At 36.3% G+C, this 26,102-nt stretch overlaps 2 protein-coding genes across 3 annotated transcripts; one reads left to right on the forward strand and one right to left on the reverse strand.

Moving 5' to 3' along the window:
• Positions 1-2,292: 2,292 nt before the first annotated feature.
• Positions 2,293-20,845, forward strand: LOC110712267 (peroxisome biogenesis protein 1-like). 2 transcript variants are annotated; one of them, XM_021890728.1, is made up of 17 exons: positions 2,293-2,592; positions 3,443-3,616; positions 4,438-4,537; positions 5,408-5,866; positions 6,724-7,464; positions 7,808-7,899; positions 8,736-8,809; positions 9,006-9,228; positions 9,709-9,802; positions 9,930-10,084; positions 10,793-11,020; positions 13,081-13,281; positions 13,870-13,995; positions 14,102-14,163; positions 14,888-15,005; positions 19,236-19,520; positions 20,268-20,845. In XM_021890728.1, exons 1-17 carry the CDS (start codon positions 2,392-2,394, stop codon positions 20,304-20,306), a joined length of 3,372 nt encoding a protein of 1,123 aa, XP_021746420.1. In that variant the 5' UTR covers positions 2,293-2,391; the 3' UTR covers positions 20,307-20,845. The 2 variants fall into 2 exon arrangements, with proteins under 2 accessions (XP_021746420.1, XP_021746421.1); XM_021890729.1 differs by lacking the exons at positions 2,293-2,592; positions 4,438-4,537 and having other exon boundaries at positions 3,528-3,616.
• Positions 20,846-22,027: 1,182 nt separating this feature from the next.
• LOC110712225 lies at positions 22,028-25,008 on the reverse strand. The gene is made up of 5 exons (XM_021890685.1): positions 24,707-25,008; positions 24,330-24,425; positions 23,495-23,620; positions 22,881-22,920; positions 22,028-22,458 (listed from the first exon to the last, which is right to left on the reverse strand). The coding sequence occupies exons 1-5, from the start codon at positions 24,842-24,844 to the stop codon at positions 22,385-22,387; spliced, it is 474 nt and encodes a 157-aa protein (XP_021746377.1). The 5' UTR covers positions 24,845-25,008; the 3' UTR covers positions 22,028-22,384.
• Between the last annotated feature and the right edge of the window lie 1,094 nt (positions 25,009-26,102).

Here is a 26,102-nt window from a genome sequence, read left to right on the forward strand (position 1 = left end):
ACCATGGAGAATCTTAAATTTAAAATGGCTATACATCGTACCATGTCGTCGTCTGGAGTCCTCTAGAGAGTTCCTGATGTCGTTCTTCTGAGTTTCAATTGACTTGTTCAGTCTAGCGAACAGTGTATCCAAAGCAGCGGTCGATGAATCAATCCAGTCCTTGGTAGCTCTATGAGCGCTCTCAACTCTACATGTTGTAGTGTTCCCAAAATGAAGTACCTGGTTTGTCCAATATTTGACAAACTTTTCTCTGTGAGGGACCCATTGATGCATCACATAGTCCACCAGTGCCGGACACCACTGGTACGAATCCCTGAAGTTAGCCAATGCTCGCTCATACGCTTCCTCTGTGGTAGCCTGTAGGATCTTCCGCCACTTACCATTCACCAATCTCTCTGCCATTTCCAAATTCTTCTTGAAAAGGTTGTAGGCTTTCACTTTCACGCAGTTGTTGATGTGCCATGTGCACAATAAGTGGTTCGATTCGGGAAACAGCTCTGCTATGGGGGCAAAGAGACCTCCCTCACAGTCGCTGACGATGGCTGCTGGATGAACATTAGGCCCGATGTAGTTTCTCAGCTTCTCCAAAACCCAATAATAACTTGGAGCCGTCTCATCCCTGATGATTGCATGACCAATCAGAAAGTTCTGGTTCGTTGGAGCCATCCCAACCATCTCAACCAGAGGGAACTTGTACTTGTTTGTCTTGTACGTTGAGTCGATCAAAATCACAAATGGCCAAGACTTGATCATATCAGCACAATCAGGATGCACAAGGAAAAGATGAGTCACCTCCACTGTATCTTCATCAGAATCAAACCAGAACAGGTAACCACGTGATTGTGCCTGGTGTAGCAGCTGCTGTATAGGGTTCCTTCCCTCTGACCGTTCAAACCTGAGTTGCTGTCTGACGTTGTAGATGTGTCTTCGGTTTGGATGGTCTTCTGGAAATTTCTCTAACACAGATGCTAATATTTTAGCAGGCTTCACTTGAGCATCACTCATTTCTTTCACAACTAGTTTCGCAGCAGGACTTAAGCCGCTCAGTTGTCGATGACCCTCTTCATATACTATCATCTCATGGTTGTGATACCCCCATTTAGAGTAACCTATCACTTCCCAACCGTCACGACTCCGTAGTTGTCGAACCTTTACTCTGAACTCACACCCACAACCTTTCCGCTTTGTGTCAAACCGAGTGGCTGTACGAAAATCTCTTTCTTCTCTTTTGCGATAACGGTCACATCTCAAAATGCGATCCATTCTACCATCCCGTTGAGATTTATGAGTTGCTACTACCAAGCAAAATCCAGCTGCAATTGCAACTTGTTTTGCCCAATCAATCGCCTGTTGAGCTTCTTCGAATGGACCATCATGTCCAAATATCTCACTGTAATCATTTCCGTCTCCACCATATTCCTGCATCAATTATATATTACAATAAATACATTTAACGTATAATACATTTAATTTCTATATTTCCACATAATTAACACAAAAAAAACATAATTATATATTATCAAACTTAATTTTTATAAAAACCCAATTCGAATTTTCAAACTAAATTTAAAAATATACCATTTCGAATTTTCAAATTTAATTTTAAAAAAACCTATTTCGAATTTTCAAATTTAATTTACAAAAAACCCATTTCGAATTTTTTTAAAAAATCATTTTCGATTTTTTTTTTTACAAAAAAATTAAATAAAAAACAACAACAAAATCAAAAAAGAAAAAAAAAATTTAATTATTAAAGGTGGCGTCTGCCAGGGCTGCCACAGCCACTGGACTGGCGCCTGGCAGGGCCGCCTCACCCAGTGGAGTGGCGTCTGCCCAGGACGCCAGTCTGGTGGTCTGGGCGTCTGGGCTGGACGCCACTCTGGTGGTCTGGGCGTCTGGGCGTCTGGGCTGGACGCCACTCTGGTGGTTCTGGCGTCCGGCTTGGACGTCCAGGCTACGGTTTTGGCGTCCACCCTAGGCGCCGGATCCACTCCGACGGTAAACCGTGAATTTTAACGGTGACTTACCTCGTTTTCCGTCGACGACGACGTACCTCCGGCGTCCCCCGCATCTCCGGCCTGCCATCCGGTCTCCCCCGGCGAGCCAGTACGGCTCCACATTTTTTACACCGAGATTATTTCAATTTTAGAAAAAGGGCATAATGGTCAAATCATAACATATTTGTGGGCTTTATATGATAAATTGCGGGCGATGTTTAGCGTTTCACCTGCTTTATATCCCCAAATTCCCATTCCACCTGACAAACGCCCCGATAGACAAATATATGCAATCAAATTACGAGTACAAAACACAATGGGATAGTGTGAAATAGAGTGAAAGAAAGTGAAGGACAAACACACACAGAAAGAGGCAATAGAAAGAAAATCATCAATGGAGTTGGAAGTACGAGCAGTGGCGGGAGTAGAGAACTGCCATGTCTCACTCCCACTCTCTCTCCTCCAAACCCTAGAATCCACTCATCCTGACCACCATCTTCCTCACTTTCTCCCTCTTCAGCTTCGTTCTCTCTCCGTTGACCGTCTTTGGCATGTCGCTTGGTGCGGTTCTTCCTCCTCTTCTCCTGCCATCGAGGTTTTTTTCTCTCCTTTTTTTGATTTTAATTTCATCAAATTTACGATTTTGTTCGGAGTTTTGTTCTAATTTGATGATATTTTTCTGAATTTTATCTGGAATTTTTGGTTGATTCTGCTTAGTTTGATGATTTAGGATGATTTTGCGCCGTTGGATTGGATTCATTTTTTATTTTTACCTCATAAATATTTCGATTATGTTGGAATTCATCTGCGAATTTTCGGTTTGGTTGGCTGATGTTGCTTAATATGATGACTTTAGGATGATATTGTGCTTTAAATACGAGCAAAGAGAAATACTTGTATTTAATTTTGATTTGATTTTATTCTCTTCAATTTCTGGATTATGTTTGAAATATTGTTCCAATTGTTTATTTTTTTTCGGAATTTACCTGCAAATTTTCCTTTTTTGGGCTGATTCTACTTAATTATGGCTTACTATGATTTTGTGCCTTCTAAATATGAGCAAAGAGAAAAAACTGGATTCAATTTTGACTTTAATTTCTTCAGTATATTAATTATTTGCTTTAATCTGCTGATATTTTTCGCAATTTAGCTGCAATTTTTCGTTTTTTTTGGGTTGATTCTGCTTAATTTGGTGAATTACTATGATTAATTACCAGCAAAGAAGAAAAAAAAAATGGATTTCATTGAACTTGTCAAAATCTTTGAGCGATGATGAATCCAGGCAAAAAGATGAGGATTTTTAACTGAGCTGTTAGGAAACTTGAATTTGTTGATTATTGTTTCGGATTTTTGTCGAAATGTATTATGGTTTGCCTTGAAATTTGTATTTTGCATGTATGGAAAATTGTTTAGTAAATTGTACTAAGTTTTAATGTTTATTGTAGATAGCTCAAGAATTTGCTGCTTGTATTGGTTTACCGGATGGAACAATTGTGCAAGTTAGAGCTCTTCCTAATGTGCCCAAGGCTAGCCTTGTCACAATCGAACCCCTTACTGAAGATGACTGGGAAGTTGTTGAGCTCAATGCTCAAAGTGCCGAGGCTGCTATCTTGAATCAGGTCTTTCCACCTCTTGTTTTGTTTACTGGGTTTTTTCATGATAATTAACTGGTTTTGTATTGACTGCATAGTTAGAGTTTTTATCGTTTAGTATATTGAATGAGCTTTACTGCCTCAGTAGGACTGTAGGAGTGAACCTGCTTATAGATTACCAAGCAAAATACAAAAGGAAACACTTGGCCATGAGATTCGTTTCACCATTATTAATATACGAGGGTCACTTTTGTGCTCTCTTTTGCTTGGTTGCTGAACATTCTACCCAATGTACGTGAATTTCACCATATGTATCAAATGCATTCAACAAAGCTAATACCAATTTACCACTAGCCATTACAAGCTGGAATGTGTTGTGGACTTGTGGAAAAAAACCTGTTCTTTTGCAGTGAAGAAGCTGTAAAATATGTCCTTGGCCATCTTGAAATTGTGCCGTTTGACTTTTGACTGATATTCATCTATTCCTGATGTATAATTGCTGTATCAAGGTCTGAGCTACTGCTATTCTAGGGTCATACACTACTTAGAGAAACCAGACCTAGTGTTGATTGAGTATATGTGGATTGTGAAGTCAATGAGAGTTGCTCTTCAGTCACAAGATTTCATGCCACAGCTGGCAGTGATTTATATTTTATTTTTTGTTCTTTACTTATTGTATCTGAGCACATCTGATGATCTAAAACTATTCAGATTAATCTTGTAAAGTGCTATATCGTTATTCTGTTATGAACAAACTTCTTCACTGTAACTGGTTATATCCATTAATCTACCGTGTTTTTCATTTTCTTAATTAGGGGCTTATAAAAAAATGTCTTGTGGTTTAATAGGTACGCATTATCCAAGGAAACATGACATTTCCTTTGTGGTTGCATGGCCATCGAATTGTTACCTTTACCGTGGTATCATTGTTGCCTGATAGAACTGTGGGTAAGAGATTACGGGTTCTTTGCCTACTTTGGGTCTATATTGTGCTTCTGCATGTTGCAGATTTGTGGAATTGAACTATTTGATGATTGAATATGCTCTATAACGATATTGATTTTATGATTAGGTTAGTCTTCGGATTTAAGATGTTTGGTATAAGTGAGGAACTGTTTGTAAACCTAATGATTGTAGTGGAAACTTTCTGCCATGTTAAGTTAATCAATCTAGAAATTTAAAACTGGTTTTTATTTTTTGTTAAAACTTGCAATCAATTTAGAATATTTAAAACCTCATGGACTTTGCCCGGATTTCCTTTGTTTCTAGCAATTCTGGCTCGATTCTTTTAATGCTTATAACACCTGTTCGTTTATCTGGATGACGAACATATAACTTATAACTAATATCTGTAGTTTTATTAACTTTTTCTTTAGTACGTGGTAAGACAGTACTGTTATACACCGCTTCATTGTTGTGTGTATTGCAATAGTCATAGCAATGAATATAAATCCTCTTTTCCATGCAAAGATATTATATTGCATATTACTTTTGGCTTAAATGGTGTAAGACAGTAGGAGTATTTTTTATTACTTTCAATTTTCCTTGATAGCTCTCTCTCTCTCTCTCTGTGTGTGTGTGTGTGTGTGTGTTTGTTTGTTTATTTTTTTTTTTTTTTTTTTTTTGTGTCTGTGTGTGCTTATGAGATATTAACATTTCATAATCAGTAGGTATGATTTTCTTATTTGATCAGTTTTTATGTGTGTGTAGATCTTTGTCTGCCTCCTCAGTTTTCTTTTCTATCTGAACCTTAAGATAAAAGAAATCTGACATTTCTATTTCATGATACTAATTGCTTATTGTGCAATATTATTGCAGTACAACTTGTGCCAGGAGCTGAAGTTGCTGTTGCACCAAAGAGGCGTAGAAAATCTGCTGACCAGTGCGAAGACTCCAGTTTGAAATCATTAGATGGATCTAATTCTTTCCAAAAGATGCTTTTGCGTGTTCAAGATCCAAAAAATAGGTTGATCCATGATAGCCATTTAAAAGGAGGGAATGTGGGGATTGAGCTAACAACTATTGTTTTAATTCATCCAGAAACAGCCAAAATCTTTTTGTTTGACTCTCTTCATGTAGTTGTCATATTGCCTAGACAACCTTCAAAGATGAAAGTGGAGAATACTGGAAATAATAGTCAGAGGAAGCAGCCATCATCAGAGGAGAGTAAATCTCGTTACGTTATAGTTCGTCTTGTGTTCTCTGAGTCTGTTGCTAAAGGACACATCATGATTTCTCAATCATTGTGTCGCTATCTGAGAGTAAGCTTTCACTCATGTATGTCACCTCTCTGGTATTGGGTAACTCACTTTATAGTGCTATGTTTCACATTTAGGCATATTTATCAAGTCTGTAATTGTTAATACTCAATACACAAAGTGTTTTCTTGCGATTGTTTTGCTATAATGCTGAGAACTAAGTGAGGGAATTTTCATTGCTGAACTTCTTAAGGATGGGTGTATTTAAGTTGTTTCCTTCCTAAAGCATTTTATTGGTGGATAGGCGTGAAAGTGATTGCCTTCTTGACCTTTGCAGCATTTTGTGGTTCAGGAAATTAGTTTTGTTTTTAGGATTGTAGTATGATGGTTTATTACCAAGCAAACTGTGTTGCAGACATTTACAAAGTAAGTTTAGATTTTATTGCAGTATGTTTGTTGTAAATATGATGAATAATATCTACTCTGCTCTTAGCTGTCTTTTGTATTAACATTCATGCCCTTATTCTGGATATGCCTATATGTTCGAGGAATTTAAATATCTTTGGATATCTTGGAATTGGCTTTTCATCGATGTGTTGATATAATTTGATTACACATTGTCACAATTACTTTAACATATACTCCTTATGTTCAAATTTATTTGTATATAATTGCTAGCTATGCGCAGAGACTAGAGAGTATCAAAAAGCCATAATATGGCTTGAATAAATGCCTTGATAAAGTAAGTTAAGTTTGTTTTTTCATGGCTGTTGTTTGTGGTATATGTCCATTGTTTTAAATTTCAATAAAAGCCAGAGTATGCATTCTTCACTACGGCAATAGTCTGTAGGGAATTTTATTTTTTTTTCTTTCAATTAGCGGCTGCACTTTGTATGCATTGTACTGAGTATTTTGGAAAAATTGTTGTTATTGCAGGGATCTATATGCAAAGATATTCTAATCATCTGAAGAAAGATGCTCCTTCATTTTCCCTCTCCCCAAGTCAGTTTATGCCGTACAAAAACAGCCAAGATCCTCAACAAAATGGTGCAGAGGTGCTTGATGACAGTCTTGTCCAAGAAGATAAACCTTCACTTCATCAGTCTTTGCGTGACATGGGTGGACTAGATTGCACTTCACAAGAGGAGCTTATCTCTACTCTTTTTGATGGATTAGCTGATACTGCAAATAAGGAGAGTGGTTTCCCTTTTAATGCTAAAGAGAGATTGAAGGGCCTCCTCTATTCATGGATAGAAGCTCAGTTTCATGGTATTACTTCAATGGCTGGAGTAAAGGCTACTTCATTGGTTTTGGGTCCTACAACTTTTCTTCGCTTCAAATTGACAACTAGCAGTTATGTGTCTGGTGATAAATGGCAGTCATCAACTGACAATTTAACGGATGCAAAAATGATGGTACAATCAGTAAATGAGATCTTGTATGTGTTAAACGCCTCTGGTGGATCTGTGCCTGCTCAAAAGTATAGTGCTTATGAGCTCGCAATGGGAGATCAGGTCACTAGGGTAAATGATGTTTTGAGGATACTTTCTGAAAATCTGAGCATGGACAGTTTTGTGTCTTATGATACTTGCAAAAACCGTGTCTTCAACCAAAACACCACTTCAACTATCTCTTCTTTGAGTTGGATGGGTATTGCAGCTTCAGATGTCATTAATAGTAGGTACTTCTTTATCTGATACACATTTATGTACATCACTTTATATATAGGGTCTTTAACTGTATGTAAGAAGATCATCAGGGCGGTGTTTGGCTTTAGACTTTTAGCAGTTTAAAGAGATTAGTAGAACTTTTGTAGTCTCCAAAATTACTATCTTCTAGTTTGCTCTGTTTCCTTGTTTTATTAGCTTCCTGGTATTATTGTGATTTTTTTTGCTCAATTCACAGGATTGTATCGAAAGTGTTATCTAAGGCAGCAAACTGTGTTAAATTAATTTGCTTTATGCCAGACGAGCTAAGTTGTTCTTTCAGTGTTTACTAATTGTAAATATTCTCTTTCCAGGGTTGACACTGCTGTTATCTCCTACCTGTGGGACATGGCTTAGTAATCTCAACCTTCCATTACCTGGTCATGTTCTAGTGTATGGTCCTCCTGTAAGTTTGTGCTGTTCAACATGCAACCTCTTGTCTATTTCTGTAAAAGTAAATGATAAGAAACAATATGGCAGAAAAAAAGTTATTTATTTCCTCTTCAGTTAACACCAATGACATTGACACAGAAATTTAGACTGACATTTACACAGAATTCTAGACAGACCCTTATTGAAAACACTTCCATGTGATCTCTCGCATAACAGGAGTTCTTTATTTTCTTTGTTTTATGCATTTCATGTATTGATGCTGGAGGATTACTCTCATTTCCTTCCTTGGTAATAGAAGCTTGATTTCTCATCTGTGCACATTGGGAGAAAAGGGGCTTAAAAAAAATATTCTTTTTCAGGATAAGGCTCCAGTTTGATTGATCATTGTTACTGAAGGATTATATTATTTTTTTTCATCCCATGCACTAAGAGCATCTTCTCTTAAGTGGTGTTGCACTTCTTTTTTCCATATTATAAGAAATAACTCTTTCTAGTCATCTTTTTGATTTAGATCTACTGGAAACAGCTCTTTACAATTGTAAGGGCTAGACTTGAAAAGCCTATTTGCAATTTGTACGGGTGAAGCTGTGTACATTTGAACCCTTCTTCACCCCTCTTAGGCTGAGCCTCATTTATGGCATTGGGGGTAGATAGAAAGCATGCAAATGTAAGAACAGAGCTCTAGAGGAAAATATGGGAATTAAAGAGCTGTATTTGGTTGATTATTTGATAAACAGATCCATAAAGCTTATCATTTTAAAAGTGAGATAGTTGGTCATGATATTCTTGCATCTGATAATATTTAGTTTTTCAGCTTGTGCTTGACTGAGCTTGTTATCTGATTTCCAGGGTTCTGGAAAAACAGTCTTAGCTTCAGCTGCTGCCAAATCCCTGGAAGAAAACAAAGACATCTTGGTCCATACGTATGCATTTTCATTAGAACTCTGATGCAACTCTTCTGGATTCAGTATTAGTCTCTGAATATCCCCCCCCCTCCCCCCTCTCTTTTTCCCCCTCTAAAACTTCTTAAGAGATTCCTCCTTTTCTAAACATATATTGCTGCTTTGGTTATCAGCCTCTCTTCTTAGAGCATAAAACTTATTGAGGTTCATGTTTCAGTGTTTTCATACCCTGCTCAACATTGGCTGTAGAAAAAGTCACGTCGATCCGCCAAATGCTGTGTGACTATCTGTCAGATGCCCTGGATAATGCACCATCTGTCATCATATTTGATGATCTTGATAGCATTATTACATCCTCGAGTGATGCTGAAGGATCTCAACCCTCTGCCTCTGTGGTTGTGCTTACGGAATTCATCACTGGGATCATGGATGAATATGGGGTAATGTATATCTGCTGGTTATCTAACTTTTAATGATTGATCATTCTACGGTAGCTTGTGAGGACGTAGTAAATACTTGAAGTGTTAAATGAGCATTTAGGTTATAGAGGGTGATTTGCTTGATTATTCAGTTATAAAAGCAACTCATATTCAAAACATGTACCATAAGTTCATGCTGAAGAGAGTTAAATACCACAGTAGAAAGCAATAAAACAAGCTAGTACATACAGAGTAGTAAAAAGACTCGGTAGGTTGGTATGCATGCTTAAAGTAAATCCCATAAGTGCTTAATTTTAAATAGATTTTTCCCTAACTGAAGATGCCTTTGATAAATTCATTTTACACTAATGCGTCCCTCCAGCAACGGGGATCGTCCCTATGCACCGGGGACGAAGAGAATGAGTTTCTTATCTTGTTGACAATGAAGCCTAGCTTTTGGGCTAACTTCTTTTGTTTTCTGTTTTATTTCTTTTTGAATAGGAGAAGAGGAAGCAGTCATGTAGCCTTGGTCCTTTAGCATTTATAGCTTGTGTTCGTGAGCTGGATAACATACCTCAGTCATTGAGGTCCTCAGGTTAATTCCATTTTCTGTTGAACGAAATTTTATATATTGGAATATGTTGTTCCTTTTTTATTTTATTTTATTTTTTATGTTTCATTTGGTACCTCGATTCTTATGTTTGGATATTTAAAACTATCAGGGAGGTTCGATTTTCACATACAACTTCCTGCTCCTTCTGCCTCGGAACGTCTGGCTATCTTGAGGCATGAAATTCAGAAACGTTCCTTACAATGTTCAGAGGATGTGTTACTAGATGTAGCCTCAAAATGTGATGGATATGATGCATATGATCTGGTAATACACATTTTGTATAAACACCTTTATTATGTGATTAAAAATGTAAATTGCAGAACATTATGCTTATCAAGCTTGTCCAGTGATCCATGAACAAAATTAGTTCTTGTCCATATGCCACAGATGACAAGATTGATGATAGATATCTAGTTTGTTTAAGAGTGAAATTGGTAACTCAAATAGTTAGAGCTAATGATTGGCAAGAAAGCAGGTAAGCTATGGGTTACTGTGATGTGGTAGCATATCTGACATGATGTGCTTCATTTGCTTTCCCAGGGCACTTGGTTTTTCCTCTTCTTTAAAGTATGTGCTTATTAGTTGGCTATGATATTGCCACTGATCCATTTAAGGATTCTTTCTTTCCTTGCCATACAATTTGAGCTTATCAGAATTCATCTTTCATCAGAGTGCTTCTATCTTCGGAATTGTTTTTATCAGACGCTTGCTTCTTAAATGTACCAACTAAAGGCTGTTAAGTTCCAAGCCCCCCCCCCACTCCCTCCTCCGTAGAGCGAAAAGGAAAAAGAGAATTTGCCTTATTGTGTATATCACTTATTGGACAATTCTGTATCCAGACTTGGAGCCACAAACTTTAGCTGTCAAATTTTAATTTTGACTTGTCATTTACTATTCCTTTTTCTTGTGGGTTTCAGGCTTCCAGCCTTGCATTATATTTTCGCATCTTAAGAACTAATTGCTTCATTGCAGGGTATATTAGTTGATAGGAGTGTTCATGCTGCTATTGGTCGTTTTTTACCTTCTCAAGAGGCAGTGGATAGGGTAAACCCGAGCTTAATTGCAGATGACTTTGCACAAGCTAGGCAAGATTTTCTTCCAGTTTCCATGCGTGATATCACCAAGTCACCATCTGAAGGTGGTCGTGTTGGTTGGGAAGATATTGGTGGTCTCAGCGATGTTCGTGATGCCGTCAAAGAGGTGAATGTTTTCACCCTAATCCTTGTAGCTTTTGGCTAATTATGAGATGTAAGTTCATGTGGAGTCCTTGGTGTCTTAACATTTGACAATGCTTATCTGATCCTAGTACAGAATGTGAAACTTGATGATCCAGGACTAAGTTTTACGGAATAGTGAGTCACGTTATTTAGGGCGAATCTTTTGATTTCATATACTATCCACCTGATTTTGTGTCAATTACTTAATTAAAGACAAAGAAAACTGACAGTTGTGGACACTACGATAACTGCTTCCATAGAGCACCTCAAAACTTGTGCTCTAGCATAATAACTATGCTTCAAATTATAAGATTTGATGTTTTCAATCCCTATACAGCATATTTTATGACAAAATTTGAATTTTGTTACTGTATACTACATATTTTGACATCTTCAGTTGGATGTTTTAGATACTCTGAAGCTTTTAAAAGCATGTGATTCATCCATCACTTTTTTCGAGTTCACTGACAATTATTCCAAAATTAACCTTTTAATGCTTGTAGCTTAGACGTGCCATTGTAATAAGGATTAAAGAAAATCTGTCACAAAATACCTTATAGAATTTTGTGGAACATCACTGTTTTGAGAATTACCTCATTAAGCAATATCTCTTAAAAATGAAACCTTTTAGCCAGAATTGGGCCAAAAAGTCAAATTTCAAGCTATTGACTTCATATATTCCAAATAATCTATCTGCAAGACTTACACTCTGTTCTTCAACCCCTTCTGTCTTTCTTCCTTGTCCTTCGACGTTGTTCCTTTTCCTTTCAACCTCAGTTCTTCTCTACCTCCTCCATCTTTTCCACCATCTCTCTTTTATCTTATCTTTTTTCTTCTTCTGCATCTACACTCCCACTCATCAAATGCCCGTAAAGAACAGTTTGAGTGTCATGACAATCATCAACCAACCCAAAAGATTGAACAATATAAATGAACTAGCCCAAATATTTACCCTTCCTTTAAGCCATGATTAACCAAGATACAGATACCAATGTTGATTCAATCAACAACTTCTAAACCAAATTATAATCTTAATATATGTAAATAGTATATGTAATATTAGATCTTGCAAATCAGAGATGTTTACATTTTACATTGATTAGCTACAGGGGAAGAGGATAAATCAAATCAATATCAAGCCCTAAAGAAGAAACTGCAATTGTATTTGCTCAGAAATAAGAAATAAAATGAGCACCGAAATCCACAATTGGTATTGTTCTTGCAAAGTTATTGCGTAAATATGGTCTTATGGTACCAGAAAAACTAGACCTCAGGAAAATATAGTTGAGCAGAATCTCAAACCGCAGTTATTGGATAAGGAAGTGTCTTCTGACACAAGGAAGTATAGAGCAAGTGAGATTTGCTCAGTAATATGGATATCATCACACTGAAAGATGGAAATTCATTAAATAAAAACATTTGGACCTGCTAATCCTTATCACTGGATCTGATTTTATTCTTTGTTAATAAGTAGATGTGAAGATCAGCTGTAGAAGGAATAAGATCATAAGGAAAATGGGTGAATTCTGTGTAGAGTAAAAAAATGAATGAGTGTGTGACACACACACAAAGGATGGATAAAATGAGGTTCAATGACCTAAAGTTTGAATTTTTGGCCAGATTCTGCTAAAAAGATTCCATTTTTCAAAAAACTTGGTTGTGCTTGTTACTTTTCTCACAAATTCTTTATAATATAGACAAGAGCTGCTATTTCACTAACTATGTTTCAGAAGGTACTTTCTTGCAAAATTTTCTTTTATTATTGATGTAGATAGGCCATTGTGTGATGCCCCTTGTGTATAGAAATTTGTCATTATTATGGAAGTTTTGCTTTGAACTGCCCTTTTGCTTTTGCTTTAATGGTTATTGATTGTGATAAGGCATTTGCAACCTTTTGGGCTATTTTTGTTTTATCTGAGCAGCTATAGAGAGCATTGTCACCTGCCATTATGCAATTATTTATCTGCTACTAACAATATTGAAGCATCTTTATTTAAATGCTTCCAGTGAATCTCATTTCTTTGTTTCCATGCTTGTTAACAGATGATTGAACTACCTTCAAAATTTCCACATATATTTGGTAAATCTCCTTTAAGAATGCGCTCAAACGTTCTGTTATATGGCCCTCCTGGCTGTGGAAAGACCCACTTTGTTGGGGCTGCTGCTGCTGCTTCTTCTCTCAGATTTATATCGATAAAAGGGCCTGAGCTGCTTAACAAATACATTGGTGCATCTGAACAAGCTGTAAGAACAACAAATACTTTTATTTTCCTTTTCTTTCCTCGCCAGCTGTTGATCAGCTTTCCTGAATATGGTGAATATAATACAAAGCAACTTTTAATAATTTTTGGTTACTTTTCTTGTGGAAGTTATCTTTGATTTTTCTATTTGATTTATTTATCAACTTGATTCTGTCTGTACTTGCATCCTTTGGAAATATTAATATGTGTACAGCTATCGTGACTGAAATTAACATTATTATGTCTGATGATTAATCTTATTGGACTGGATAAATTTTTATTGTTATGTATTGGATTGAAAGAGCAACACACTTGCGCTACTTGTCATACAGTAGCATACTTTACCTACCATCATTCTTACAATTGTTAGCAGTGTAGAGAAAGCTTTCCATTCATACTTTTTTCTATCACTAGGTTCTTCCAAATTGAATTGCTAGGGAATATGCTGCTTTTACTTGATTTAATTTTTTTTTTATTTTTTTATTACCAATCATCATTATGTGTGCTATTATTATGAACTTCATCTTGTTGATTTCTGTACTCTGTCTGTGTGTTCCTTCTTACTTTTTCTAATGGTTTCACTTTCTTTCAGGTTCGAGATGTGTTTTCTAAAGCTGCTGCTGCTGCTCCATGCCTTCTATTCTTTGATGAATTTGACTCCATTGCCCCTAAGAGAGGACATGATAACACTGGAGTCACTGATCGTGTTGTTAATCAGGTATGTTTTCATGCTATTGAAATATGTTGGTCTGTTTCTGTTATGTGAAAGTTAAATTTGCTTTGCTTTTTCTGACATCAGCAAACTCTTTCTCATTGTATTGCAGTTTTTAACTGAATTGGATGGTGTAGAAGTCTTAACTGGTGTATTTGTTTTTGCCGCAACAAGGTTTGTAATGTATTCACTCCTCGATATCTACAGATATACCGTACTTTGTAATGGAATTTGCTTTAAAATCTATACTCTGTAATGTGTGGTCTATGTTTATACACTAGCTACTTCTATCACGTCTGCAGTTAATTTAGATCCACAGCGACAACTAGTGCGGATTGGAATTTCTTCATGCATTGGTTAAGTGGATTTATGTTACTATGGCTTGATGTTTGATGAGAAGAGAGGCTATTTCTAAGCTTATGTAACACTAGGGGGCATGTTAAAATGTGAAAAGATCAATTTTATCTAGTTTAGGGAGGAGAGTGAGGAGTTTTTAGGGGTTAACAGTCATTGGGAAGGTGAACCATGTGTAAAATTAAGTCGCTATATGCTGTAATGAACCAACCTTTTAAGAAGCTTGAGGAAAAAGGCAAAAAGTTAAAAGTGAGAAAAAAGAGAATCAAAGTGCTGTAAATCAAGGAGAGTAATGAGAAAGATATTCAGATTGTTGAGTTGTTATCTTAGTTTTGTTTAGCCTTGGGAGTGAAACAAGCCACTTAAAAGCTTATAATTATTGATCACTTGTTCTGTTTCCCAGATTATTAATCACCATCATCATCTTCTTCTGTTAATTTGGCCATGATTATGTCTAGTTATGTTAGTTCATAACATACACTTTTTTCTTTTTCTTTTTGGTTCGTGTGTAAAATTTGATGTGAATGTATTTCTTGTCAAGCAGTAGGCCTGATTTACTTGATGCTGCTTTGTTACGACCTGGTCGACTGGATCGCCTACTTTTCTGTGATTTTCCTTCTTTGCATGAAAGATCAGATATTCTTAGAGTTCTCTCAAGGAAGGTAAGTGTTTTTAATCATGGTTTTGAGTTTTTCAGATCTGAAATTAATTCTCCTTAATATTTTAACTGTTCTGTGGATTATAAGGCAATAGGTAGGTGGTTTAAATTATCATAATTCAAAAGCAACAGAGATTTCCTGATGTAACCTGTATTTATGTCCTGAAAAGCTACCCACTTTTCCCGCCCTTTCCATTGTAATCGCCAACTATTCAAAAACTCATTTAATTGGATGGAAAAATTACTAGCATCAAGTTATTTGTTATTTTAAGATTTTAAAAATAAAAAATTAGTTCAAAAGTACTAGAGTAGAAAAGGAACGAGGAAAAAAATCATGGACATCTGGAGAAGTTATATAGAATATAAAGAGGGTTTGGGGTTTTATTAATTCCTTTCCTTTAGTTTTTAAATACAAGTACAATGTTGTATATATGATGACCCCAAATACGAATTTTGTACGGATGGTGTGAAGTGGGTGGGAACATGGAATGTTTAAAGTGTTGTCCAACTGATTCACAACTGTCCTTGGATATATATTTCAAAGGAAAGCAATTTTAATTTTGGAAAGATCTATGGATCGGAGAGCAGCCTTTAAGGTGCCTGTTTTCCACTACTTTACTGCTAATATATGTTGCGTAATACCGTAATGCTCCAGTTTCAAATTTCTTCTGTGGGAATGGTTGGGATTAGCAGTTTACTAGAGCCCCCCATGATCAAGAGTTGGAGGAACTCATTTCTATGTGTGACCACTTGCCTAACCAATTAATGGGCGCTGATGATACTATTGTGTTTGGGAGATTTGCTTGGCGTTGTTTCTTGTAAGTCCTTCCTCAAATGTTTGAATTGTCCCCCTAAATATCCTGCATTCCACTATCAAATTTCATCTAGAAAGTGAAATTCTTTCTTAAGTTGAGAGCTTTTGCATGGATAAATGTATAAAAAGGCTCTAACCACACCAATGGGTTTCCCTGTGCCTCATTGAAGTTGGGCGCTTATAAGAAAAAGTGAATAGAAGATCTGGAAACATAAAAGTTGTGATCCTCAAGCTGCTCTGTCCTGTGCGCCTTGCTGAAATCATAGGCCCTGCTCCTCAGCACCTAGGTGTGCCCTTTTTAATCACTGGTATGGACTGTAGCTTTGGGAAGGATCAGCATGAATAGTGATATACTTCAAACCATAGACCAAAGTTGGCATCTCACTAAATATATGCTTTCTGTGTCGAGCTAATAGTGAGTGCTGCTCACATGTTTTCCTTCTCGGTGAACTGGCTAGCTATCTTTGAAAAACTATTTGGTGTGCTTGTCGAACATTCAGGAGTGACTACATATTCAATTTGTGGGTTTTGGAGTGAAGGAGAAAAAGTTGCTTTGGCGTAATGCAGCGATGGCAATCTTGTGGTGTGTTTGGTTAGAACGAAATGGTCGAATTTTTAATGATGTTAGTCGTATTACTATCCGATGTGGTTAGCTGAAATGGTCAAATTTTAAAGGATGTTACTATCCGGTGTGGTTTGCTTTGGGTTAAAGTGATGCTGCTAGCTTCATGGGCTAAGGAAGCTGGGGCTTTACCAAATTGTTCTCTAGGGAAGATACAGAGGAATTGGGCTAATCTGTCGGCTTAACATAACACTTTTAGGCTTTTAGCTGTCCAATTTAGATATTTCAGGGAGGGATAAGAGCATAGGGGTGACATTAGAAAATGACCACAATTACAAAGTTACATCAAGAATTTTCCTCATCAAAATTTACTACAAGCTCTTCCTCTACCACAATCTGAATGCGATGTTACAACTAGGCTCCTAGTCTTAAGCCTAATGAATGCTAATGTTTACTGACATAGATTGCTACTTGAGATTCTAAATCTTTGATTGTGGGGAGTGTGACTTCTGTGAGTGGGTGGGGGGGAGGGGGGTATTACCATGTAATACTAGTCAGAGAAACATTCCTGACTTCCGAGTGCTTTGCTGACATTCATAAAGTTGGTAACTTTGCTGTACTGTGACACCAACCCCATCACCAACCAATATGGATCTGGTCCTTGCTTGGGAGGACATATTTACAACACCTTACCCCTATAAGTTGATATAAACAAAAAATAGACTTTTCTGGGAGGATTTTCGTTAAAGCTTTAATTTTTCCCCCCTGTTGACAAGTGATTCTATTGCTAAAAAAATTTGTACAATACATGCCTAGGCTGCTAGGCATTAGCATAAATAAGGATATGTTTCCATATCCGTTATGTATAATATCTGACTTTGCTACATCTGCAGTATTAATATGTAACCAGTTATCCGATTATCCATTACTTAATTCTGAACCTATACCTTCAATGATTGTGTACTTTTCTTTGCCATTTCTAATCATGTAACTTACTGCTAAGTGGAATGAATATCATGCATGACCTGAAGCCATCTTATAATCCTTATAAAAAGCTAAGATTAGTGCACATAAAACCCTGAGAAGCAACTAACCCCAGGGCACATAAACTATCTAAGTTGGCTGTTTTAAGCCTCCTAAGAGTAAATAGCGTTATTTTCAGTCTATTCATTAAATAAACTAACAATTTGGGATATGAAACCCTGAGAAGCAACTAACCCCAGGGCACTTAGTCTCCTCTATGCCTAAACAATCTATTGAAATAAAGGACACTTAGCTTATCATTGCTAGCTGCTATTTTTTTCATCATTTCTGTGCATATGCTTTTTTATCCCCTTTTAGTTCACCCCTAACCTGTGTCTGCATCAGTTAAATACTGCAATCAGATTTCCTCTGGTCGAAATTTGATCACATCCAGCATTACGGCATGACCTAATTGAATGATGACTTATCCAGCTTCTATTTCTATAAGATTTTGCCTTGGGTGGTAAAAATTCATTTTCAAATAAAGGGAAAGTAAGTAAAATGAAAATGTAGTCCACAACCTCACAATTTAGAAGCAATGACTTGTCTGAAGTAGTCTTGTTATATTGGTGTTTTAATAGTTTCTCGAGAGAACAACAATGTTGCAAGCATTAGAGAAACCAAGGATACTTTCTTTCTAGTATATTGGTTGGATGTGAACGTGTGATTAATGTGGTGTGTTATAGAAGCCATCCTTTTAGGAACTTCTGGGTTAACAGCATGAACTCAACGGGAAGTGGCAGTGGTAAACTGGTATGTTGTCATAGACTCATAGTCACCATTGATTTCCAGAAGCATAATTCTTAATCATCTTGAGATGCATGGTGTTGTGGATCGACCCTTCTGAGAGCTGTTTCCTTCTGTTCTTCCTTTGCATTAATAATTTGGTGAATAAATCAAATGAAGAGAAGGAACTCAAGGGAGCAAGAGGAGAAGACAATGTTTATATATGTTCAGTTTCCAACCGTGTTAAATACAGCTCTTTTGAATGGGATATGCTCACCTTTATCATTCAGATTAGTTGGTATGCATTTGGGATTTCTGACTTAAGAACTCTGCACTTGAGCATACAACTTCCCTCCAACATTAGCATATTCCTTCTTTTTGGTTGGTTAAGAATTAGATGGTTTCCACCTGTTCTCATTATAAAAGGAGACAACTGGCAATGGGTGATTGAGCACCTGGAAAGGAGCAACTAACTAAGAGCATGCTTATTCCTATTATGTCTAAATTTCAGTTAGGCAATACAATTGTGATTTGTGAATATTGCAATGTGTAACATATACAGAGTACTACTTAGCTTAAGGTCTCTTTCAGTTCATTTTGAGAGTTATCATGACCCAATCAGGTGCGAGTTTTACTTTGCCAATTATGTCTACATTCCTTCCACAAACCCCCTTCCCACCCCACCCCCCCCCCCCCCCACCCCCCCACCCTCCAAAAAAAAAAAAAAACAATTCCAACCCAAAAAAAAATGAAAATGACATGGCTGCTTTCCTTGGCCTCTGTTAGCTTTTTAGTAAAAGTTTGTTTCCTACCGAGTTTGTCAATGTGGCTCTTCCAAACATCAACCCTGCAGAATCACTACTGGGTGGTAGTGCTGAAAAATGCATCTTTGCTTTGTGAAATTTCTATGCAGTTGGTGTTTACAAGTAATTATTCTTAGGATACTTTGGTAGCTATATGGTGTGTTTTTCAGCATCACCTTTGAGCTGAAGAAGTTGATATCACACCTTAGTGATAAGAGTTTGTTAACTTGGGGGATACAGCTCTTGATGTGAAAATATGTACTGTAGTATTTTCAAAATTATTTACCTGACATTTTGTTTGCTCAGCTACCTTTGGCAGATAATGTTGATTTGGGCGCAATAGCATATATGACTGAAGGATTTAGTGGTGCGGATCTTCAAGCCCTTCTGTCAGATGCTCAATTAGCTGCGGTTCAGGAGCTTCTTGACAGTGGATATGATGGCAAGTCAGGAGAATCACCTATAATTACGGATGAGCTGCTAAAGTCTATTGCTTCCAAGGCTAAACCATCAGTGTCAGAGTCTGAGAAAGAGAGACTTTATGCCATTTATAACCAATTCTTGGACGCTAAAAGATCTGTTGGTGCACAGGTTTGTTTTTAAATATGCTTCATATTTCAAACCATTGAATACTTAGAATAATATGCACTGAATACATCAGGGCAATTTCCTCCTCACAAAGATGTGAAGTGGCCTGTGTGATGCCCAAAGATAAAATATGTGGATTCATTCACTTCTAAAAAATTGAATTTCTTCATATTAAACTAGGGAAGAGCTGAAAGTCAAAAGTCACAATACTAAGAGTTGAGGCTCAATGGTTCTCACCACTCAAAGACTTCTTAGGCCAAAGCCTTGTACACCTATGTAATCATTCTAGGCAAAATTTAACAGCTTTGAAAATCTGAAGATCCATATTTGGGGTAGATTATGCCTTAAGGGGAATTTGTTGCTACTCCCTCCTTTTTTTGGGAATTTGTTGCTACTCCCTCTTTTTTTTTATTCAGTGCTTCATTTTCTATTTTCAGCCGTTTTTTTTATAAAATAAGTGCTCCATTCCTATTTTTGGAAAGTTGTAACTATACTTTAATACTTTCCTCTCCACTAATAGTCCTCCATTTCATTTTTTAATACTTTCGTTCTCTCTCTCTCCTGCCCACAATAACTTACTAATGCTTTTTCTGATTTTTTTATCCTTCAACATACCATACTTGAATAATAACTTAATACATTTAACTCTTTTGCTTTGATGTTGGAGACACGAACACTTGAGCTTCAATTTCTGTGACTTTATCGTGTTGAGTGAATTGAAGACTTACATAATTTATAAATTGTCTGCAGTCTAGGGATGCAAAAGGCAAAAGAGTGACATTGGCATGATGAAATACTGACTTCAGTTGACTCAAAAAAATCATTGGATCAAGCAATAGCATGCCATACGTAATATGGTGAGCTGCAAGTAATCTTCGAATGATTAGTTGCCAGCATTTTTTTTCAGCTTCTAGGCTCGGGTTTTTTTTTTTTTGGGGGGGGGGGGTGTTGGTGTAAAGCTATAATTGTAGATTCACTTGTATATTTTGTGTTATCCTAGGCTGTTACATATTTCAATTTTCATGTGGTTGCAACATTGTAGCTTTCGTATAAGATGCAAGCTTCAAATGGACTATAGAGAAAATTCACATGTGCTGTCGATCACAAGTTACTGACCTTACTGCTACCAAATTTGATTCCGAGATGGAGAATACTGTACTAATACGGCTTGATGAATCTATAGTAGGCTGTCTGCCTATTTATACCATATGTTTTCTCACCTGTGTGTTTTTCCCTGTTGAATAAACATAAGCTCTCCGTATTCAGAAAATCCAAACAGATTAACCGAATTCTGACAAAACTAATACTAGACCCTGATTTTTGCTTTACTTGTTACATTGCCACATTTATGCCTCCGTGTATCTGAAGTGGAAATTCAGTCTGAGGCTAGAAAAATTAAGTATTCTAATTTGGCAAGCAGTAATGTGTTTTAATTCTGCTATCGGCTGGATGCACTGCGAAGACTGCCAACAAAAGCCTTTGATGGTAACTTGCGGACAAATTTATGCTAGAATGACAGATTATGAAAGCAAGTTGAAACTTTAAACCAGCATATCAAGCAAGATAGATTACATATAATATACATCTCATGAATATAACGCAACTTGAACATACATTTAATGACTGTCATGAGTAGGTAATTGATTCTCTTACGTAATTGGTAATTTTATTTAACTATTTAGATTATTGAGAAAGAACCATGTTGAAAATTAAATTAAGTTTTGAAGTAGTAACAGCATCATAGTGCTAGAAAAGTTGCCACACTTGCGGGCTTACGGCTGCTAACTTGCTAAGCATTCATAGCGATGTGTATTTTTTTTTTTAATCCTATTCAAGGATAAATTAGCCGTCAAAAAAAAAAAAAAAAAAGTTTTGAAGCTTTCTATTGAAAATCTTGCCCTACATCGCTTTGATTCGTCCTCCCTCAATCATATATCCTAAAAAAACCTATATACTGCTAAACAAGGTTAGTGTTGCGCCTTTGGTGCTAAAAAATTCTAGGGGAGGGTCAAGGCACAATAGTGTGGGACATTGTTGCTGAACTTGCCCAAGTCCTTGTGCTACTTCCCAGCCATGTCCTAACATGGGGCATCGGCATAAGGTTAAGGCATAAAAAACATTTCATCCTTCAAAAACTTTTAAATTTGACAATTGAGGTAGCGTCTTGGCTTGCCTTATGGCCGAAGCAAGGCAAGACAAGGCCTAAGACAAGCCAGTGCAAAGGCAAGCTAAGAAAAACGAAGGCATTTCAAAAGTTTCACCCTTTGAGAGCCCTGGGAATCACCTTCGTGCATGATCTATAATACACAAAATCGAAAAATTTCGGAGATTGAGGCATCTAGTAGCAACTCGGCCCATACCATGTAATTAATATGATTATGTTAGTCTTGGTAGTCTAACATAATCATATGATTGATAAATTTAAAAACTTCAAAGTACTAGAGTTACAGAATGGAAGTCTTGGGAGGTGGGAAGCATGGAGATTGAAATAACACTTGAAAGAAACATGAAAGTCCAAATGGGTAAGACCGCAAGATTGATAACAATTAATGCAGAATCTGTGGTGCACAGATCAGTAGAGCAAAAGATACAGCTATTCACATATATGGGCAACAACGTACTCAGCCTGTTCATAAAATTTACCTAGGCAATACTAATTATTTGCCTCACCCACTTGCTACATAAATCCTCACCAACTTACCTAAGAGGTCCATAATCAACGGATCCAGTTTAAGCTAATCAACTCATGAAGTAAATACACAAGACAGCTATTAAAAGGGCAGAAAACAAGTGCCTGTAATTTGTACAAATGATCACTTTTGTCATTAATCTGGATCCCTTTGCTCTCATTACAGCAATATACACCATTAATTGCTCCGAACAATTGATGCAAACAACAAATCGTTGATATCCTCTGGCATGGAAGTGTTGCCTCCATTTCCTGCAAAATTACCACAAGTTCTCAAATTTGGTTCTGAGATAACCCCATCAATAGCTACATTGCCAAGAAATGGGTTCCTTTTGAACAACGAAGTTCTGAAAAATCCCTATTAGTGTTTAATTGTAAGTGGAGAAAAGGATGCAAGTGTTCCCCTATCAGAAGAGACGTGGCAAACATGCTCCATTTTTTGGCATAGTATGACAAATCTTTTTTTACTTAAAAAACTCCCCTAACCCAATAAACTTGAGCATCACACTGGATATGTATAAATAAGGAAACAAATAATTAAACAACAACCTGAGTTTTTCATTAATCTCAAAATGAAAGAGGAAGCAAATACTTAGCAACACTTGCTTCTTTGCAAAGTGAATAAGGGGGAAAAAATAGTTTACTTGAGAATTGTGAGATTCAAAGGTCTATACCTGTTTTTGATCTGACATGAGTGGTCCATTCATCGATAATCTGCACAAATGAATCAAGAGGTTATAATGTTAGCTCATCTAGGCTTATTGGTGGTTGCTATGCATATATGAAACACAGAAGCTATGAGTATCTAGAGAAATAATGTAGCAAGGACAAGCATTTCAACCCCCTCAGGACTGCTGAGCAGATGCTTAATGCTAGCAGTTACTAAGAAAGCTCGTCATTTGCAAAGTTAATTTAGGTTGCTTGCTGGCAAGTGGTGTAAATTCTTTAAACACCATTTGGAAAAGTGACAACCGTAAACTCTTGAAGGAATTGGAAACAACAAACACATTGACACAACCACAGCTAGACACTGTAATCAATGAAAGCAAAAATATTAGGAAAATGTTTCTCTGCCTGTACTATTAGCAAATTCCACAATTAACCTTTCATTGCAAGAGTACTTAGTTTATAGCAGAGCATCAACATCCACCAAATGCCTCTATGGTTATATAGAGGCTTCCACCCTAAATAGTCTAGGGAAATGGAGACATTCACTAGTTTTTGCACAATATCAGAAGCTTTTTAAACATATTTATTCTCTAGGAAATAGAGCATAAGCAATTGTGACCTGATTAAAGCTGGAAAAGGCAGCATCTTCAGAATCATCAGTCACTGGAATTCCAACAGATGCTTGCATGCGCTGCACCATGCTTCTGTTTCCAACAAGAATGGAAGTCGCCTTATCAATTAAGTCCTGTAAGATAAAAAGCCTCAGTAACTACATACTTAAATCATGTCAAATGAATATATATGTTGCTGAAAACATCAAATACATGTATGCATAAACCTACAAGCAATTTCAAAAAGTCGTCATTTGTAGAAAAACATTCGTGAATTGCCAATCTATCCCCATGAGCATATTATATCGAACATCCAGGTGGTTTATACCTTATAGCAGTGTATAAACTCTGGCCACGATACGATACTTCTAGCTTGAGTTATAAAGTCCATCAACTGATCAACACGCATTACAGTTACTCAGCAAGCTTTATAATCCAATTTTTATCAAACTTCTTTTACTCCTATAATTTGTACCCCAAAAAAAAGGCACCAAAAAAAATCCAAATTAACTGGCTTTTAGAAAATTTATGGCATACTTGAACACAGCTAACTTATACTTGAAAAAGCATCTGCATTGGAGTATTTGAAATTCATACATAAATTCATTGAATCTCACCAACAATTTTTCTTAATTTTTGATTCAAATGACAGTAAGCAATCATTAACAATCCATAAGATGACAGGAAGCAATCATCGCAATCAAAAGCACGGTAAACTATTCACACGCAAATCAAATCAAAATTCAACAGAACCCCATTTCAATTCAGAACCAATTAAACGGAAAAGAAGCTATTAATTGCAAAATTAGGTTTAAAAGAAAAAAATCAAATCAAAAAGGAAACCTGCTTAGCAGTGAGAAGCTGGCGACATTGATCTTTAAGAGAAGAAAGCTCATCCTGAATTTTCTTAATCCGACCCACAAGTTTCATAGGATTAGCCTGAAAAAATCAACATTCACAAAATTACGAAATTTCTCATCAAAATTATACCCATTTCACCAAATCATTCATACCCAAAAAAAGTATAAATTGAAGTACCCAATTCTATAAAAAAAAAAAAAAAAAAAAAAAAAAAAAAAAAAAAAGGCTCATCAAATGTATACCCATTTCAATAAATAATTCATACCCAGAAAAAATAAAGTAAAATTTTAAGTACCCATTTCAATAAAATTAAAGAAAGGTTCAAATTAGATGAGAGAGAAAAGAAGGGAATAACTAACATTATCTGGGTAAATTTGTTGGAATTCTTTGTCGAGTTTGAAGTGAAGAAGAGAGAGATCATGATGAGCTTTGATGAAGAGAGTGACTAAACTGTCTACTGCTGGGTGATGCTCTTGTTCTTCCCACTTTTGCCCCATTTTCTTCTTGCTTGCTTACTTGTTGTTTCTCAGAGCTTTAAAAGTGAGATTTAAATTTCAATTTTTTTTTCAGAGAAATCTCAAATTGCCCGCCCATACTAAGAACCCTAAATTTGGATAAAGAGAGCCCCGTGGGGCAGGTCCAAATCAGGACCGGATTTGGACTAAATTAAATCGAACTTGAACCAGATTGGAGATCGGGAATTTTAAATATTAGACCAATATTCCGAACCAATTATTCGATCAATTTATATATATTTTTTTCTATAAATAAACATTTATTTAATAATACGGAAAATAAAATGTTCAATAAGAAGTATAAAACAATTCATAAATGAAATCATTTCAATTCCCCCATATAATAGTTGATATTGACATATTTTAGATTTTTTATACATAATTTTTAACTATAAATCGTTTCTGTCCAAAATCAATTTTATACAGGGACCAAACTAGATCAGAAATTGAAAAATTAAGCATTGTTTTTTTAACTTAGAGGTCGAATTCTTTCTCTTTGGTCCAAGGCAAAGTCAATCCAAAATCCAATCCAATATATATTTTCGTCGTGAGGAGAGGAGGAATTTTGGTCATAGAATTTAATTTTCACTTGAGCAACTCAAAAGTGATTGAGATTTCATGCTTGTTTAGATTTGTTTAATTCACCTTAATTTTCATGATTTGATCATATTCGAATATAAGTCTAAGAATGTGTTTAATCACTTGATTTTCAATTATATGAACTAATCTAAAATTGACCTTATTTTAGTTGTAATTTAAATTTGGATAACCCTTATTAAAATTATATATGTTTCCAGCCATGTAATTCAAAATCAATTGACAAAGAAAAGGCCCATGCTTTGGTGTAGGGTGTAGCACCGGTTCTGGCAACTAACTTATCTTAATTGAACTTTTATGTACATTTTTCCCAGAAACAATTGGAAATATAATTGATGAGAACAAAGTAGCGCCTAATTAGTTTAATATTAATTTATTTTTCAGCAACTTTTTGGTGCAGCAGGTCATACCGTGTGATAGGGATTACTCGAGTTATTTTGTTAGGGGTTACCCGAGTTATTCAGTCAGGGGTTACTCGAAATACTCGGTCAGAGGTTACTTGAGGGGTTCGGAGGGGTTCACTCGATCAAGGGTTACTTGAGGGGTTACTTGGTCAAGGGTTACTCGAGTTACTCGGTCAAGGGTTACTCGATTTACTCAATTAGGGGTTACTCGGTCATGGGTTACTCGAGTTACTCGGTCA

The sequence above is a fragment of the Chenopodium quinoa genome, unplaced genomic scaffold, assembly GCF_001683475.1.
Source record: "Chenopodium quinoa cultivar QQ74 unplaced genomic scaffold, ASM168347v1, whole genome shotgun sequence".
Taxonomy (NCBI): Eukaryota; Viridiplantae; Streptophyta; class Magnoliopsida; order Caryophyllales; family Amaranthaceae; genus Chenopodium; species Chenopodium quinoa.